Here is an 18,757-nt window from a genome sequence, read left to right as displayed (position 1 = left end):
ATTACCAGGGCACCGGCCCGTCACGACTCGGCTAAAGGAGTTGTAAAAATATGTCCTGCGGGCCTCCGTGATTACGTACTGTAGCCCGCTAAGAGCACCTCTATACTTGTAGCCCTGAGGCCTCTGCTGTTCTAGCCATGTTTCCCAGTTTGCTACCCTCTGTGCAAAATCTGCGAAAGTCTAACAGGCCTGCCCAATATACATACGCCTGCGCCTCTTCCTTTATCTCTCAACTGGTAGCAATAGATCACCGGCTTCCGTTCACCCAGCTGCTGCCGTAACTGTGCTACAAAACGCTCTGCTAAGCACAAACCCAGTTCCATCACTTCAATTCACTCCATGCAATTAGATACCAATGAACTCAGCAGCCAACTAGTGTGAACCCTCCTTCATGAGCATAATATTGGTCACTGTGACTTCCAAACTAGATATTTGTCCTAATTGCATGTTTCCTCGTGATCTGAATAGTTAAAATGAGAGAAAGGAGAGCCCACACGACCTGCCATCTTTGAAGATCTGTTATTGACTGGCAAATCACTCTGGATGAAGGCAGATATTAGAGGTACAAGGAAGCAGATGAGGCAGCAACAGACTGTGGTATATGGAGCTGCCATATGAAAAAAAGGTATGGACGTTTATAATACTTAGTACCCTTCGTGTGCCAGAAGGTAATAATACTATTCTGCAAATTACTGCTGAAAACGAGGGACTGAGCTATCAGCTATAACAGTTCGCAAGACTGATGATTGGTTTTCCATACATAATTTTAGAAACTTTTTCACAGTACAAACATGAGCCTCATTTTCTTCTTACATTCATGTTCCACACATTTCTCAACACAGTTCACGCCACCAGCAATCAAAAGAACAAATTTATACTGGTTAAATCACTTCTATGTTGTAATGAGTTCCTGATATTTTACGTGTAAGTTCAGATATGCATCGCATTCATAAAATGTATGCAGTATGTAAAAATGTTGCGAACAGTAATGATTATTTAGGAAAAGTTAGTTCAGCTGCATGTTTAGATGTCTCTCCCGCTGTTGCTTTCTTACTTCTTCAGTGACAAATGTTTCGTCTTTGAAAATAATGGTTTTTTATATATGTTGATCCAGATTCTCAGTTATGACATCATTGAGTTGGACTGCTCAGAAATTTATGTATTTGCAATGTACATTTTATAAAAGGTGAATAAGTTAGATTAACTATTTATAATGTGTGGATTCTATGCTGCAGTAACTGTAATATGCACACTCAAAGGACAGGAGATAAACAGAGAAAGTGAATTAGCATTCACCACAGGAACCATCAGGTAATGCGCACATATATGTTAATTAATATAATATAGTGTAATATATTTCGTTTTATACTTCTGGAAAGAAAGCTTGCGCTGTTATATTACCAGTAACTTCCGTAATATTAGTACGAGATCGCCGTCATGATTAATATTACTACACTCCTGGAAATTGAAATAAGAACACCGTGAATTCATTGTCCTAGGAAGGGGAAACTTTATTGACACATTCCTGGGGTCAGATACATCACATGATCACACTGACAACCACAGGCACATAGACACAGGCAACAGAGCATGCACAATGTCGGCACTAGTACAGTGTATATCTACCTTTGGCAGCAATGCAGGCAGCTATTCTCCCATGGAGACGATCGTAGAGATCCTGGATGTAGTCCTGTGGAACGGCTTGCCATGCCATTTCCACCTGGCGCCTCAGTTGGACCAGCGTCCGTGCTGGACGTGCAGACCGCGTGAGACGACGCTTCATCCAGTTCCAAACATGCTCAATGGGGGACAGATCCGGAGATCTTGCTGGCCAGGGTAGATGACTTACACCTTCTAGAGCAGTTGGGTGGCACGGGATACATGCGGACGTGCATTGTCCTGTTGGAGCAGCAAATTTCCTTGCCGGTCTAGGAATGGTAGAACGATGGGTTCGATGACGGTTTGGATGTACCGTGCACTATTCAGTGTCCCCTCGACGATCACCAGAGGTGTACGGCCAGTGTAGGAGATCGCTCCCCACACCATGATGCCTGGTGTTGGCCCTGTGTGCCTCGGTCGTATGCAGTCCTGATTGTGGCGCTCACCTGCACGGCGCCAAACACGCATACGACCATCATTGGCACCAAGGCAGAAGCGACTCTCATCGCTGAAGACGACACGTCTCCATTCGTCCCTCCATTCACGCCTGTCGCGACACCACTGGAGGCGGGCTGCACGATGTTGGGGCGTGAGCGGAAGACGGCCTAACGGTGTGCGGGACCGTAGCCCAGCTTCATGGAGACGGTTGCGAATGGTCCTTGCCGATACCCCAGGAGCAACAGTGTCCCTAATTTGCTGGGAAGTGGCGGTGCAGTCCCCTACGGCACTGCGTAGGATCCTACGGTCTTGGCGTGCATCCGTGCGTCGCTGCGGTCCGGTCCCATGTCGACGGGCACGTGCACCTTCCACCGACCACTGGCGACAACATCGATGTACTGTGGAGACCTCACGCCCCACGTGTTGAGCAATTCGGCGGTACGTCCACCCGGCCTCCCGCATGCCCACTATACGCCCTCGCTCAAAGTCCGTCAGCTGCACATACGGTTCACGTCCACGCTGTCGCGGCATGCTACCAGTGTTAAAGACTGCGATGGAGCTCCGTATGCCATGGCAAACTGGCTGACACTGACGGCGGCGGTGCACAAATGCTGCGCAGCTAGCGCCATTCGACGGCCAACACCGCGGTTCCTGGCGTGTCCGCTGTGCCGTGCGTGTGATCATTGCTGGAACAGCTCTCTCGCAGTGTCCGGAGCAAGTATGGTGGGTCTGACACATCGGTGTCCATGTGTTCTTTTTTCCATTTCCAGGAGTGTAGATGGGGTACCTGGCCTCGCTCATTGAGTTGATACGAGATTGTGTGGTAGTTGGAACAAAAAGATAAACTTTGAACTATAAGAGGCAAAAAAAATTATTAAAAACAAATTCTAACTGGATGTATTATTCATTAAGGTATAAAAGGTATAAAAATTATTGAAAAAATATCTAAGAGTTTACAATACTTCTTTATAAACAATATTTTTCTTTTTTACATACTGGGAATTGTTCTTCGCTAAATTCAACGGTAACTGTAGAGTGGACTGGACAGCTTGTCCTCCTTCCATTAGCGTGGTTGTGAGCCCGTATGATGCTGGTGGAAGTGCGATGTGTTGTTTAGCACGGACTTCGGCCACCAATATATTTATTAGAAACGATTTCCTGGTGAGGCCTGGTAGGTTCAAGTAAATAATCCCGCCAATGTTGTTGTCGTCCCGGCCCTTGATAACGTTGTAAATTTCCATTTGATCGTACTGAGAAGTCTGTGTACATTTTATAAAAAGTGAATCAGATAGACTAAAGGCTGACAAGAAAATTAATATAAATAATGTGTCTATTCTGTACTGTACTAACTGTAATAAGCACACTTAAAGGTATAGATGAGAAACTGAAAATATGAATCAGTATTCAACAGAGGTACTATCAGTAGCGCACACAGATATATTAAAAAGTGTAATAAGAATATTACATTTCCTTTTATACGCGAAGAATCAAAACTTGTACAGTTACATTACCAGTTAGTTTCGCAATATTAGTATGAGATAGCCGTTATTATTACGGTATTGAGCTAGGTATTAAGTAGATCTAGCACTCTGATAGCATCTTTTCGTGGTTCGTGCATCCAAAGTTGCACTAAGGTGTGGTTGCTTATTGCTGAAAATTTATCACCTAGGCGAATGAGTGTTTCATTCAAGATGTTGTCGTTGTATTCGATGGTCAGTTAAGTATGAGATCGTCGGATCTGGTACAGTATGTCATCACTCATTATTCTCTCTGAAGGAGTCCCATAGCTGTTTGGGATTCGATGGGTTACATGTTATTGGAATTATCGTGAATAGGTTTCTCATTTGTTAGGCTGAGACTGTGAGTGCGGCTTCTTGTAGCGTTAATCCCCAGTGGTTGTCGTTTCCAGGTAGTCTTAAGCGTTGGCATGCTTCTCTGTACGTCTGGCATAGGTACCGTCAACAGTCTTGAGATCTGTGAAACTTCTTGGTCGCCGTATTTCGTATAGCAACATCCGGAGATAGAAACATTCGGCGTTTTTCGGATGTGTTGTGTATACTCGGCCTAGTGCACCAGTTTTCATAACTCCGGGATGATCTGCTACTTTTTCTTGTTGTGTTCCACGTATAATACACAAGGAATGTTGACATATAGTAATGTTTTCAGGAAGGGATCCGTTTGGCACTGTTGGTAAAATGCTGTCAGTATTGTGTTCTTAGGTGCTTCGCCAGCGATTTTTCTGGCGGTGTCTTTTGTAGAGTAAATTCTTTGCCCATTCACCAAATGTACTAGATGTTGCACAGTTTGTTGTCGTTCGTGTGTGGAAAAACCGAAAATCTATCACGCTTCTTCGTAACTGTTGATATATCTTTCCATTTGGTTCATGAGGACCTCGTCGTTTCTGTTTCTGTTTTATTCACTGTCTTTGGCTACTTGAAATGCTACAACGGCACTTCCTTTCTTCAGGTACATACAAACATATTTTGGGAGGTAATGTGTTATATGGTACTACCCACTGATTACCTGTTTCCAGCTCGTCGGTGCCTCGTATTCGTATTATTGCTGTGAATTCAGCGTTTTTCAGAGAACGTTTTCTGTACTTGGGATAGCTATCAACTCCGGTTGGGGTGTCGTCCAAGTATGGTTTTGTTTTTCTTTTTGTACAGATCTACCAGGAATTGTTAGAATAAAATCTGAGTATTGCGAATGTGAGTGTATGTTTCATAGTCTCTGATCATTAAGCGACCTTTTTGTTTGCTTCTACGCCCGTGTTATGTGGGATTTGCTTCACATTAAAATGATATGTGTCCTCTACGTGCAGAAATATTAATGGGTATAGGAGGGCATCTTATGAATGGTGTGTCTCTGCAGTGCGATTTAGTCCTTCTCTTCTTTGTTGCGCAAATATGTCACAGCTTATGCTTCCATTTTCTGCAATTGCAGTGGCGACTTCGTATAGATGAGGTGCATCAAATCGACGTTCATGTTCTCAGGGAGTTCTATTATTGGCTCGAGTTATAACTTTACAGTCATCATAAATCATTGGGTCTAGTGCTATTTTGAATATATGGATCAGTTGATTGTATTTGCGTAAGGTCCTCTGTAAATCGTGGACTACTACTCGTCTCAGTCTAATGATTTTTGTGCCTCCTTGATCAGTTTCTGTTTCTTCATTTCCGATGACATGCAGAAATTTATAGCCTTCGTTGGGTAGTGGTAGTAATGGTCCCATATTGTGATAGATTTGCCCTTGGTTGGAAAAAAAGCGTAATCGATTTCACCTCTGTTATTGTTGGTCGATGAAACATTGAAAGAAGTCGTTTAGCAGCAAACGCTGCACGCTTTTACGTTTTGAAGGGAGTGTTTTGATTCTGGAGTTCCACGGTCTTGTAATGTAAAAATTCCTGCCGAGGTGCATCCAGTGGAGGTAATCGAATTTTTCTATTCATGCAGCAGAACACTGATGTTTCTCTGCTGAAATTTTTCGCGTTAAAAATTGACAGATGTTATTCATTTTTTCTACTACGACGTGTCTGTGTTTGTTATAAACTGTCGTCGAGTCTTAGTGGAATGCTTCATTTGTTAGGTTGTTCTGTTTACTTTAACCAGTCAGTGCTTATTGTAGGGTGTTATTTTCATGGCTTGTTTGAGTTAACAGTGTTTTATTATAGGGTCGCGTCGCAATTCTTGACTCTACAATCCAATCTTTTGTTGTTCTTCTGTTTGTCTGTGTCTCACGGTTAACATTGTCGTTCGGTGGGAGCTTAAACGTGCTTTGCGCTCTTCGTCTTTTCGCCGTTTTGCTTCAAAACTGCTGAGATCTCCTACTCTTTTACGCTTGGGCAATGTCTAACACATAAATCAAATCAACATTTTATTAACAAATTCACTAAGTACAATTTACAAACTTTCATACTTTATTTTCGATTTTCATTAAGTTACTATATCACTTTGAGGTTCACGGGTTCAATTCCTGACCAGGTCGGGTTTTTTCTGCTTGGATAAGTGGATTGTCATCATCACCATTTTGTCATCATCGAAGTGCAAGTCACCGAAATGGCGTCGAATGAAAAAAAAAAACTTGCACCAGGCTTCCGAATGTCCGAACCTGGGTTTCCCAGCCAAAAAAGCCATACACACAATTCCTTTCATTTTATTGATACGCGAACGCAGCCGAGGATAACAGCTAGAATACATGCCTTAAACAATCGTCAAAGCGTTTGATCCATGCCGTTCCATATTTCCATACTAATATTATAGACGCGAAAGTAACTCTGTTACGTTTATGCGATTGAACCACTGAACCGATATCCAAGAAATTTGGAGTCAGATAGCTTAAACTCTGGTGAAGAAGACAGGATGCTTTGGAAAGTGTGTAGTACAAAATATTTGTTCACCTGAAGAATATTACACGAATTAAGGAATATATTTACTCTTTGCAATAGCTAATTCGTCTTTCATTTTTGAACTTTATCATACGTGTGAAAATGCTTTTATTGGTTGAGACATTCTGTGTAATATTATTCAACGCAAACAATAAAGTGCCTATTCAGTTCTCAATATCTTTAATCCACACTTCCACAGAAATGCCGGTATTACTAATAACTCGCTCTGTCTCTACCGCTGAACCGATTCCGATGGTATTTGGTATGGAGATAGCTTGAATCCCGAGGAAGAGCATAGTCTGATTTAGGGAGTTGTCACTCTTTGAGTATTATTAACATTTTAAAGTATGCTAAACTTGCGTGGTATGCAGAGTACGCTGGCGCGATGGTCGACGACTTTTAGCGTCTATAGATGATTCCGTGACAGTGCTAATCAAGTGTTATCGTGCACGTGGTGGTGGTGGTGATGGTGGTTAGTGTTTAACGTCCCGTCGACAACGAGGTCATTAGAGACGGAGCGCAAGCTCGGGTTAGGGAAGGATTGGGAAGGACATCGGCCGTGCCCTTTCAAAGGAACCATCCGGGCATTTGCCTGAAACGATTTAGGGAAATCACTTAAAACCTAAATCAGGATGGCCGGAGACGGGATTGAACCGTCGGCCTCCCGAATGCGAGTCCAGTGTGCTAACCACTGCGCCACCTCGCTCGGTATCGTGCACGTGGTTTATGAGGTAGAGTTCCCACAGCCCCTTGCATAGCTGGAGAGTTTCGGTGGAGATACAAAAATAAAACCGAACGGTAAGCGCGAGAACCAGGTTTTAAGCTAATACTATAAGCTTCGCAAATATCTCATTTAGCGCACACTTCAAAGAGAGTTCAAGCTGCGAAAGTTACTCCAATTCAACAAACATCAGAGCATTCGTATTCCCGCCGGAACCGCGATGCAGAACGTCAAAGTACCGTAAGAGCTGCAAAGACATTGGAACAGTCACAAGCCCTTCGCATTATAGTTGCTGACCGTCACGCGCCTCTTGCAGTTTCCAAGACGCTTGAATACTGACAACGAAGGCGCACCCTCCATTCGGATCGCGGGGAGCTAGGAAACGCCTGAAAACCTTCTCCAGGGTGCACTCCAACATGCGGTGTATGCGCCCGTAGAGAGACAGGAGGGGCCGAAGGGCCCACCTCCATTGGGCCGGGGCACCCGACGGGCGAGGACGACATATGGTCCGGAGCGAGCAAGTGTTCCATGTTGGAGGACAACTGGTCACGGGAAGCGATCGGCGGCGCGTGACCCAGGGAGGCGCCCGGCGGTTGCAGTGACGCGTCCACTGCGGGCGTCGCCGGCGGGAGAACAGGCGGCGGCGGCGGTGGCGGCGGCGCGTCGCCATGGGGCAAAATGAAAGGCAGCGTCGGTAACACCTGGGGCTGAGGCGAGCCAGTAGATGGGTCCCCGGGGAGCTGACCGGACGGTACCGTCGCTGAAGGCAGACGGTGAGCGGCAGACCCCGTGCGACGACAGAGGCGCAGCTGATTGAGATGCCGACGCACCTCACCAGAGGCCCCCAAAACCAGATACATAGCGCTGCCGAGGCAGCGAAGAATGCGCCCTTCGGGCCAACGTCGTGAACCTCGATAGTGGCGTTAGTAGACAACGTCGCCTGGAGCAAAATCAGGTGTCTGCCGCTGCACAGGAACCCGATGCGGCGGATGTAGCAAAGACACTAAGAATCGATGATGACGACCGTGGATCAACTCAGCCGACGAGCGACCATCTCGGGACTGAAAGCGATACGAGGACAAAAAGAGCAATAACGCGTCCTCCCGAGAATGCGACTCTTTCAACTTTAACATCTGTGACTTGAAAATCTTGACCAATCGTTCAGGGGCAGCGTTTGACTGTGGCGGAAACGGCACGGATGTCAGATGCTGAATACCATTGGCCTTGCAGAATGACTGAAATTCTTCGGACATGAAGGGCCACTGCCGGAAACAATAGTCTGCGGAAGACCTTCAGTGCAAAAGATAGCGGATAACGCTTGGATGGTAGCAGATGACGTCGTGGAAGACATCCGGACAACAAAAGGAAAATTACTGAGTGAATCTACCACAACCAACCATCGAGCATTTCAGAATGGCGCAGCAAAATCGATGTGTAAGCGTTGCCAAGGGGAAATGGCTTTTGGCCATGAAAAGAATTTCCGCGGTGGTGCTGATTGTTGTTCGGCACACACCAAGCAAGAAGAGCACATATTCGTAATCGCGGCATCGATTCCGAACCAAGTACAGTGCTGACAAGCAAGTTGTTTCGTTCTCACTATACCCCAATGTTCTTGGTGGAGAAGCCGTAAGACAGAGGACTGTAACGCACTCAAGTTGCCACGTAACCGTGACTTATTTAGTTTCATAATTGAAAGAAGATCATTCACACAAATATATCGATCGAAATATTGTGGCACTTTTGCAATCTCGTTATGGAATTTGGAAAACCCACCTGAGAAAGGTAATATGGAATTTCTGGACAGTTTAACGTAAAATTATTTTAGTTAAATCTGGAATTACCTTACAGGTCAGCGAGATAGTTCGGCACATTCACATGGGTGCTTCCAACTGAAAGGCAAACGGCCTCGAAAACAAATGTCAGGCTGACAGTGTCCTTAAAACCTCTCTAAAACTATCGTCGTAATTCTCGTAAGGCCACAATGAATTCTTTAGACGTCACGTATTCTTTAACGACAGCGAGCTAAGAGAATTGCGATTTTTTTCAAAACGTGTCCTTTCTAAAACACGATTTTCTTGTTAGATGTATCCCCAACAAATCAGGAAGACGTTACCTTGAATTGTCATACTGTGGGTAGTCAAGTCCTCTTAAAATGTCTCTAATTCATTGCAGATGTTCCAGTAGTCGCTCATGCGCTCCCTTTTCCCTTCAAAAATTCCAAAATGGAGAGGCTGAAATTGGAAGATAGTCCCAGGCGTGCCCTTGACTTAACCAACGTACTTCGCAGTAATGTACGAAGTCTCCACGCTCTTCTCTCATTTCCACTGAAAACTGTTGCAACTGAAAATGGAGCGATGGGTCCGACTCCAGAAATCTTACTGTTCGTACCACCAATTTCTTCGAGTGCTACAGGCCGGAAAATTTAGCACAAAGTACTTCTTCAAGTACTGCAAATTTAGCACAAGGTACTTCTTGAAGTACAGAACGACGAACCCAGTGTGTCGATCGTGGTAATTTTTTGCTCTTTCATTGTTATGTAAAACATAAATTCTTTCTGCATAGTATTGTAATGGCGTTTTGTAGTAAATAAGTAAATTGGGAATTCTCGTCCCTCTCTTCTGTTACTCTCATTCATTTTAATGATTTGTGGCACCTCTAGACAGCCTCTCGCACGTGGCCCGTACATGCTGCACGCTTGAAATTTGCCACTTCTCAGCCGTCCCTGCATTAAATACTCTCCACACCATGGCAGTGTTTGCGCTCATGCTTTATGGATAGTCATGTTCTTGCTGTTGCAGCTCTCCATGCTACTCTATCCTGTGCAAGCTTCTTCATCTCCCAGTACCTACTGCAACCTACGTCCTTCTGAATTTGCTTAGTGTATTCACGCATCTCTAAACTGCTTTTACTTTCATTTTGTTTTTCTTATAAATATGACTTTTTAAGTTGATGAACGTTGTCAGGAGAGAGACGTCATCCTTTGAATGTCAAAGGGAATAAGAAATCTAATTTCATATTACCCCACTATTTAGCCGCAGTCGGTAATGCACGCTCGCTCAGTCGTTCCCGGAGGTAGGCCTGATCAAATCCTGGACGTAAAACATTCTCACTTCCATTATTTGGCTGGGGTGTGCCTGATCATCAATCTTTGCGAAAATGTATTCGTGTAAATTTCAAAGATTTCGGCAGTGTCTCTTGAGATGAGGGCATGTCGCACCGTTGACAGTGATACGGCGGATGGGAATGTTATGACCAGGGACTTCGTAGGTGTTCATCGAGTGCCATCGGTGGCGGGCAACGACTTTCACCAGTTTTCTTCCTTTCATCCATAACTACACCTACCCAATAACCCATGTGTCTGAGATACACACTTGACACACCATATCAAGTGGAAGAAAAGCAATGGCAAACCTCTTCCACTAGGACAACGCCTAGATCAACGCTGCAAGATTCCTGCTGCTGACTTTGGCTGCTATCAACATTACAGGATTCGAATATGTCCTGAAAGTAAGCTCAGAAGTCAGAATTACCTGCACATTATTTATGGCGGTGCATGTGAATTAATTTCACACATGCACCATCGTCTACCAAAACACTACTCCTGCGCCCGGCCTTCCATCTCGGCACTCCACTCTACTGCCTAGACACTTCCATCCGCTCAAGTCTCCTTAATGTCCGTGCTACTTCATGGTGGCGGTACACTCAGAATTTATGAAACGTATATGATAACACTGACCCTGAACGTAACTGAGAAAAGCACCTCAATGATGCATGTGAGCACATACATTTGTTACCAAACAAGGAGCAGGTACATGCAACACACTAAAAACGTGACTCATCAAGGAAAAAAAAATTATTTTAAAAAATTATTATGAATTTCTTATCACAAGTGTAATCTTTGAACCATAAGTAAATGCAAGGAAAGTAGCAATGAGACATTAGCATTTCAAATTTAGGCTACTTTCAGTTAATGTTTTCTGTCGTTACATGAAGCTGACCCTTGCCTCAAATAAATTGAATAAAGCACCACATGAATGTAAGCCTTAGTAAAACATACAGAAAATAAAAATTTCATTTAACACATGTCACAAAGAAAAAATGAAACCTCAGGGAAAGTTAAACTTCTAGTTAACATATCAGTTTACACCTATAAGTAGACCACATGTGGAAACCAATCTACAACGACAAAATTATGTGAATATAAGCTTTGTGTAAAACGGAGAAATTATATTTTAATTCCTATATGGTGGTAAGGCGTGTATTGTAAGACAAAGAAACTGAGTATCGAATTTCATTAGAATACATTTCTCTCAGGCTAGTTCTATAAAAGGATTTATAAATAATATTTAAAAAAGATGACAATAAAACAGCAAGCAGTAACACAGAACTTACATTAATTCTGAGTAGTAACTAAATTTCATAAAACCAGAGAAAATAGTATTCACAAATTAACAACTTTCGGAAAAATATCATCCACGTAACGTCGAAGACAGCAATCAGCTTAATAGCTCATGCATCCGAGATGCTAATAAGACTAATATACAGAAGAATGCTAAAGAAAATTGGAGATCTATTAGATGGCTGTCAATTTGGTTTCTGATTGGTAAAGGTACCAGAGAGACCTAGGGCTTGATAGGATTCGTAGAGTTAGAAAAATTCTCGAAAGTGGAAAATAGTGTATGATACTCGAGACTGAGACAAATAGGAGTAAGCTGCAAAGAAAGGCGGGTAATATACAATATGTAAAATAGTCAAGAGGGAACAATAAAAATGTAAGACCAAGAATGGTGTGCGTGCATTAAAAAGGATCTAAAATAGGGCTGCAGTCTGTGTCGAAAATTGTTCAATCCATACATCAAAGAAGTCATGACGGAAGACAGAAGAAAGCTTTCGGAGTGGGATTAAAATACTCTGTGAAAGGACATCAATGATCAGATTAGCTGATTGCACTGATATCATCAGTGAAAGGGAAGATCAATTATAGGATGTGTTGAATGGAGTGGAAAGTCTAATGTGTACAGAAAATGGACTTAGAGAACACCAGAAAAAGACAAAGGTAATAAGATGTACGAAAAATCAGAATAACGAGAAGATTGACATCAAAACACTGGTGATCACGATGTTAAGGAATTGTGCTACCTTGCCAGCAAAATGACCCAGCTAGGATGAAGCGAGGAATGCATAAAAAACTTTATAGCAGAGTCAAAGATGACATTGCTGGCAAAGAAAGTCTGTTGGTACCAAACATAGGCTTTAAATTGAGGAAGAAATTTCTGAGTATGTGCATCAGGGACACAGCATTGTATGATAGTGAATCCCGGATGATGGGAAAATGAGAACAGAACAGAATCGAAGTATGTGAGATGTGGTGCTATAGAAGAATGTTGAGAATTAGATGGACTGATAAAGAATGAGAACGTTCTCGACAGAATGGGGGAAGTAAGTAATACATAGAAAACATTGACAAGGAAACGGTATAGGATGATAGGAGATTTGTTATATCAGGGAATAACCTCCATGGTTCTAGAGGCAGCTGTAGAGGTTAAAAGTTGTAGGGGAAGATAGAGATTTGAATACATCCAAGAAATCATTAAGGACGTCGGATGCAAGTGCTGCTCTGAGATGAAAATGTTGGCGCAGGAGAGGAATTCGAGGCGATACGTATTAAACCAGTCGGGAGATTGTTGGATCAAAAGGAAAAACACCGTTCTCAAGGCTCGCGTTCCGCTCTCCATATTCTGGGCCATAGCTGTAAATCTATCGTGATAAAGGAAGACCTAGGCTGTTCAGTGTAAAATGCCAAATCGAAACAACTCCAGCCATATAAATGTCCAGTTTTATTTTATTTTTGCAACCAGTTTCACCTTTTGACTGCACTATCCTTAGGCCCCCGACTGTTGTGTAGGAGGAATCCCTGCTCTTGTATAGTAGAAACAGAGGCCAGCACATATCCTTAGACTTCTTCTTAACCAAGCGATCACTTTGATCATCGCTTTGTTAAAAAGAAGTCTGCTGTGCCGTCAGGTCTGTTTGCTACCAATGCCTCTCTTGGAAAAGTCTCCTGCACACAGCCGGCTTATTCTGCATCACTGCTTAATCCAGTGATCTGAAATTGCTTATCCACCGAGTTTCCATAAATCTAGAATTAGGGAAAAAACCAACCCGCAAAGTAAATGACACCTCACATCTTGTGATATCTGTGAATTCTACTGTAGTACTCTTTGCTGTTCCTAGGGATTAATTGCGCACAAACGGGTCTGTTGGTACGCCTGCAGAACCCGGGACCGCCTCCAGCAGCAGCGCGGCCACCACGGCGACGCCCGCCGGCAGCCTGAGCGAGTCGCCGGCCGCCGCAGGCGCGCCGCAGCCCCCGGAGGCGGCGCAGCTGCAGAGCAGCGCCTCCCCCCAGCCGCCGCCCCCGCCCCCGCACGTCGTTCCCGCGGCGCCCACGCCCGGTGCCGCTGGCAGTGGGAGGCGGCCGGGCCACCACACGGTGGCGCCGCTGCTGCTGGCGCACATCTTCGACACACACTCGCCCGCCAACAAGCACCACCACCACGACCACCGCTGGGGACCGCACTTCGAGGACGACGGCCTCAACGTCACCAACGTCACCGTCCAGGTCGGCGACACCGCCGTCCTCAACTGCAAGATCAGCCTCTTGCAGGACAAAGTGGTAAGTCACCGTGTGTCACATACGTTGCGGAGTCATACAAAGTCATCACGTTGCGGCGAGCCGGATGTCCTCTCACTATACAATCAGTCCACCTTCCTGGATAGTTTCAGGTTGTCTGAACCTTCACTCGGCAATACTGGTTTAGCCGACGAAAGCAGCGTTCACGAAAATTTTACTAAAGACTGACCACACAAAAGCCACATAAATCCATTTCGTGGGCAGTAGCAGCAAGTTAGTTAAAGTATCAAGCGTTCGGGATGTTTTTATGTCTCATTGAGAAAAAAGTCCAAAATTTCATTTGGTTTATTGCCTGCAGAACGCAGAACATGGGTAGCAAATACGTATTTTATGCCCCAACATCAATTATGCAATGTTACTGATTATATCTGCTACAAGTTCACACGAGAAAGCTTTCAGAAGAAATTTAGTCTGACGCGATGTTTTGAAAGTCCTAAACAACCGCTGACCCACTACTAATTGCGAGTCAACATATTCAGTCGTTCAGTGGGCTTCATGTAAGAAGTGCTCGCCATAATGTCTCGTAATCTGCCGAAACACGCCACGTGGAGTTTACGAAATGAAATGAAGGGCTTATTACAGTAGTGGTACAAGTTCTTTTTTGTTCATTTTGAGATACGGTGCCGTAAAGTTAAATGAGCGCTGAAAAATCTGCAATTTAGATACCAGAAATATTCAAGCATATGGCTTCTTGCTAGATATGAACCTTTCTTTCTGTTTGTTTGGATCATTAATTTCAGAAGCATTATAGGCAGAAAAGTGACGGAACACTATTGAAATAAGCCCCTCAAATGTTCACACGCAAATATCTCCAAAAATAAACTGTTCACAAAGCTACAACTTTCACAAAATACTCAGCAATTCATCCGCTTTTCATAGGGGACACGAGAATCGATCAAACGCTAGAATTTCTTCATTTTGTTACAAATTTCATCAGCGCGATTTAGCATAGGTGTTTAGCAGAAGACGCCTCCCGAGCGACTATATCGACTCATAGATCTGATAAACATAGCGCTATTCAAAAGCGTGGGAAACGTTTAGTTCCTATTGGCTCGTGTGTTAAGCTGCCAATCACATCATCTCTGTAATGTCAGAGAATCAGATTACCACAAGTAATTTATGCTAGAAATTTCGTAGTTTCGAAACTGAATAAAATTTAATCAAACCAAAATACGACTACTTTCCACAAAGTAATTTACTAATAAATTTAATGCTCAACACCCCTTCTGGCTGTCTTATAAAAAGTCAAGCTCTCTCTGGACAATCATCATAAACTTCCTTCTTACACAAAATCTTTTCCACACAAACATTTACATAGTTTTAATGAAATATCGCGTTTTCACTATACGTATATTCCACATCCACTCTCTGTCTCTCTGAAACACTTACAGAGCCGAAACATGATGAAGTAATAATTTTCCGTAGTTCTTTTAATGAAATCAGAAATCCATGTAATGAACCCAAAGAAAAATTCAGATAATTACGTTATATCAACCAATCATCTTGGTTGTAGTTTCAATTGGTACTATAGGTGAATACATTACAGTCCAGAACGGTTATTATGTGTTTTCGGTAAAAAGTTTTATCTCGGAAACTGATGAAGGTATTGATTTGAAATTTTGAATGCATTGTTGTGTTATCCATATAATTTGGTATACTAACTATGAAAGCGATTGATTAATATTTAATAGCACTTCTTTAGATTCATAGAGAGTATGTGTAACGTATTGCAATCAGCATTTGGTAAGTACACTGCTCGCTCGGCCCAGTAGCCAGCGTCAGTTGTGCCAGCGTGAGAACCAAAATCTGCTCTCCCTCCGGCTCCACGGCAAGCTATGCTTTCAGTGCAAAATGACGCAATATTTTGCTTCGTTACGTGGTCTCTTCGCGAACTTGGCGTAGGAACGAGATAAACAAACATAACGAAAAAAACAACGGCGATCTTCAGTAGCTGTGAAATTAATGTAATGTAACACCGCCACTAACCTCGATAATGGAGAGGAAGGGAATCCGTAAGCTTAGCCCCGTATACCACATCCAGATGCAGTCACTCACTGTTGGTTACCCCCATTAGAGCTGTAAAATTGCACGAATGTCAATCGTTTCGTTTCTTCCACCGTTTCAGATAGTCCCAGACATTTAAATCTGGTCATTCATCGATTCATTTGTGGCGCGCCAGGGATAGGTTAAGGAACGCATGTGTGCTGCCCTGTGAGCACAGAAGTTGTCATGACATCGATGTCTCGTATTGTAACACAATCGGCAGTTACCAAATGAGCACGATCCGATAACGGAACCCTTCCGTGAACGGTTTCCCTGTCCGTGACTGTACCTAATGACAAGAAATCTGACTGTAATTCAATAATCACGAAGTAAATGACACAGAAACTATAACAAAGTGAAGGGTTTTGACCTGATGTTATACTAATATGAGAGGAAAGCATGTATGCAGCCACTAGCCTAATTAGGAGATGCAATATCAAGTTTTATGGAAAAGCGGAAATAAACTTGTTGTTGTTGTGGTCTTCAGTCCTGAGACTGGTTTGATGCAGCTCTCCATGCTACTCTATCCTGTGCAAGCTTCATCATCTCCCAGTACCTGCTGCAACCTACATCCTTCTCAATCTGCTTAGTGTATTCATCTCTTGGTCTCCCTCTACGATTTTTACCCTCCACGCAGCCCTCCAATACTAAATTGGTGATCCCTTGAAGCCTCAGAACATGTCCTACCAATCGATCTCTTCTTCTGGTCAAGTTGTGCCACAAACTTCTCTTCTCCCCAATCCTATTCAATACTTCCTCATTAGTTATGTAATCTACCCATCTAATCTTCAGCACTCTTCTGCAGCACAACATTTCGAAAGCTTTCCTAATCTAATTCCCTCAGCATCACCTGACTTAATCCGACTACATTCCATTATCCTCGTTTTGCTTTTGTTGATGTTCATCTTATATCCTTCTTTCAAGACACTCTCCATTCCATTCAACTGCTCTTCCCAGTCCTTTGCTGTCTCTGACAGAATTACAATGTCATCGGCGAACCTCAAAGATTTTATTTTTTCTCCGTGGATTTTAATACCTACTCCTAATTTTTCTTTTGTTTCCTTCATTGCTTGCTCAATATACAGATTGAACGACATCGGGGAGAGGCCACAACCCTGTCTCACTCCCTTCCCAACCACTGCTTTTCTTTCATGTCTCTCGAAATTTATAACTGTCATCTGGTTTCTGTACAAATTGTAAATAGCCTTTCGCTCCCTGTATTTTACCCCTGCCACCTTTAGAATTTGAAAGAGAGTATTCCAGTAAACATTGCCAAAAGCTTTCTCTGAGTCTACAAATGCCAGAAACGTAGGTTTACCTTTCCTTAATCTTCCTTCTAAGATAAGACGTAAGGTCAGTATGGCCTCACGTGTTCCAGTATTTCTACGGAATCCAAACTGATCTTCCCCGAGGTAGGTAAATACTAGTTTTTCCATTCGTCTGTAAAGAATTCGTGTTAGTATTTTGCAGCTGTGGCTTATTAAACTGATTGTTCGGTAATATTCACATCTGTCAACATCTGCTTACCTTGGGATTGGAATTATGATATTCTTCTTGAAATCTGAGGGTATTTTGCCTGTCTCATACATCTTGCTCACCAGATGGTAGAGTTTTGTCAGGTCTGGCTCTCCCAAGGCCGTCAGTAGTTCCAATGGAATGTTGTCTACTCCGGGGGCCTTGTTTCGACTCAGGTCTTTCAGTGCTCTGTCAAACTCTTCACGCAGTATCGTATCTCCCATTTCATCTTCATCTACATCCTCTTCCATTTCCATAATATTGTCCTCAAATACATCGCCCTTGTATAGACCCTCTATATACTCCTTCCACCTTTCCGCTTTCCCTTCTTTGCTTACAACTGAGTTTCCATCTGAGCTCTTGATGTTCATACAAGTGGTTCTCTTATCTCCAAAGGTCTCTTTAATTTTCCTGTAGGCAGTATTTATCTTACCCCTCGTGAGATAAGCCTCTACATCCTTACATATGTCATCTAGCCATCCCTGCTTAGCCATTTTGCACTTCCTGTCGATCTCATTTTTGAGACGTTTGTATTCCTTTTTGCCTGCTTCATTTACTGCATATTTATTTTTTGTCTCCTTTCATTAATTAAATTCGATATTTCTTCTGTTACCCGAGGATTTCTACTGGCCGTCGTCTTTTTACCTACTTGATTCTCTGCTGCCCTCACTACATCATCCCTCAAAGCTACCCATTCTTCTTCTACTGTATTTCTTTCCCCTATTCCTTTCAATTGTTCCCCTATGCTCTCCCTGAAACTCCGTACAACCTCTGATTCCTTCAGTTTATCCGGGTCCTATCTCCTTAAATTCCCACCTTTTTGCAGTTTCTTCAGTTTTAATCTACAGGTCATAACCAATAGATTGTGGTCAGAGTCCACATCTCCCCCTCGAAATGTCTTACAATTTAAAACCTGGTTCCTAAATCTCTATCTTATCATTATATAATCTATCTGATACCTTTTAGCATCTCCAGGGCTCTTCCATGTATACAACCTTATTTCATGATTCTTAAACCAAGTGTTAGTTGTGCTCTGTGCAAAATTCTACCAGGCGGCTTTCTCTTTCGTTTGTTACCCCCAGTCCATATTCACCGACTACGTTTCCTTCTCTCTCTTTTCCTACTGACGAATTCCAGTCACCCATGACTATTAAATTTTCATCTCCCATCACCAGCTGAATAATTTCTTTTATTTCTTCATACATTTCTTCAGTTTCTTCGTCATCTGCAGAGCAAGTTGGCATATAAACTTGTACTACTGTAGTAGGTGTGGGCTTCGTATCTATATTGGCCACAATAATG

The 18,757-nt window shown here is 43.1% G+C and overlaps 1 protein-coding gene across 2 annotated transcripts in view; it reads left to right on the top strand.

The window, feature by feature from the left end:
* The window catches only part of LOC126281380 (uncharacterized), a 383,231-nt gene that overhangs the window by 259,745 nt on the left and 104,729 nt on the right, over positions 1-18,757 (top strand). For both annotated transcript variants that reach the window (XM_049980298.1, XM_049980297.1), the window contains exon 3: positions 13,479-13,879. In XM_049980298.1, coding sequence (XP_049836255.1) covers positions 13,479-13,879 — 401 coding nt within the window. The remainder of the gene's footprint in view (positions 1-13,478; positions 13,880-18,757) is intronic.

This window comes from Schistocerca gregaria, chromosome 7, assembly GCF_023897955.1.
Source record: "Schistocerca gregaria isolate iqSchGreg1 chromosome 7, iqSchGreg1.2, whole genome shotgun sequence".
Taxonomy (NCBI): domain Eukaryota; kingdom Metazoa; phylum Arthropoda; class Insecta; order Orthoptera; family Acrididae; genus Schistocerca; species Schistocerca gregaria.
This window is presented reverse-complemented; position numbering and strand designations above follow the sequence as displayed.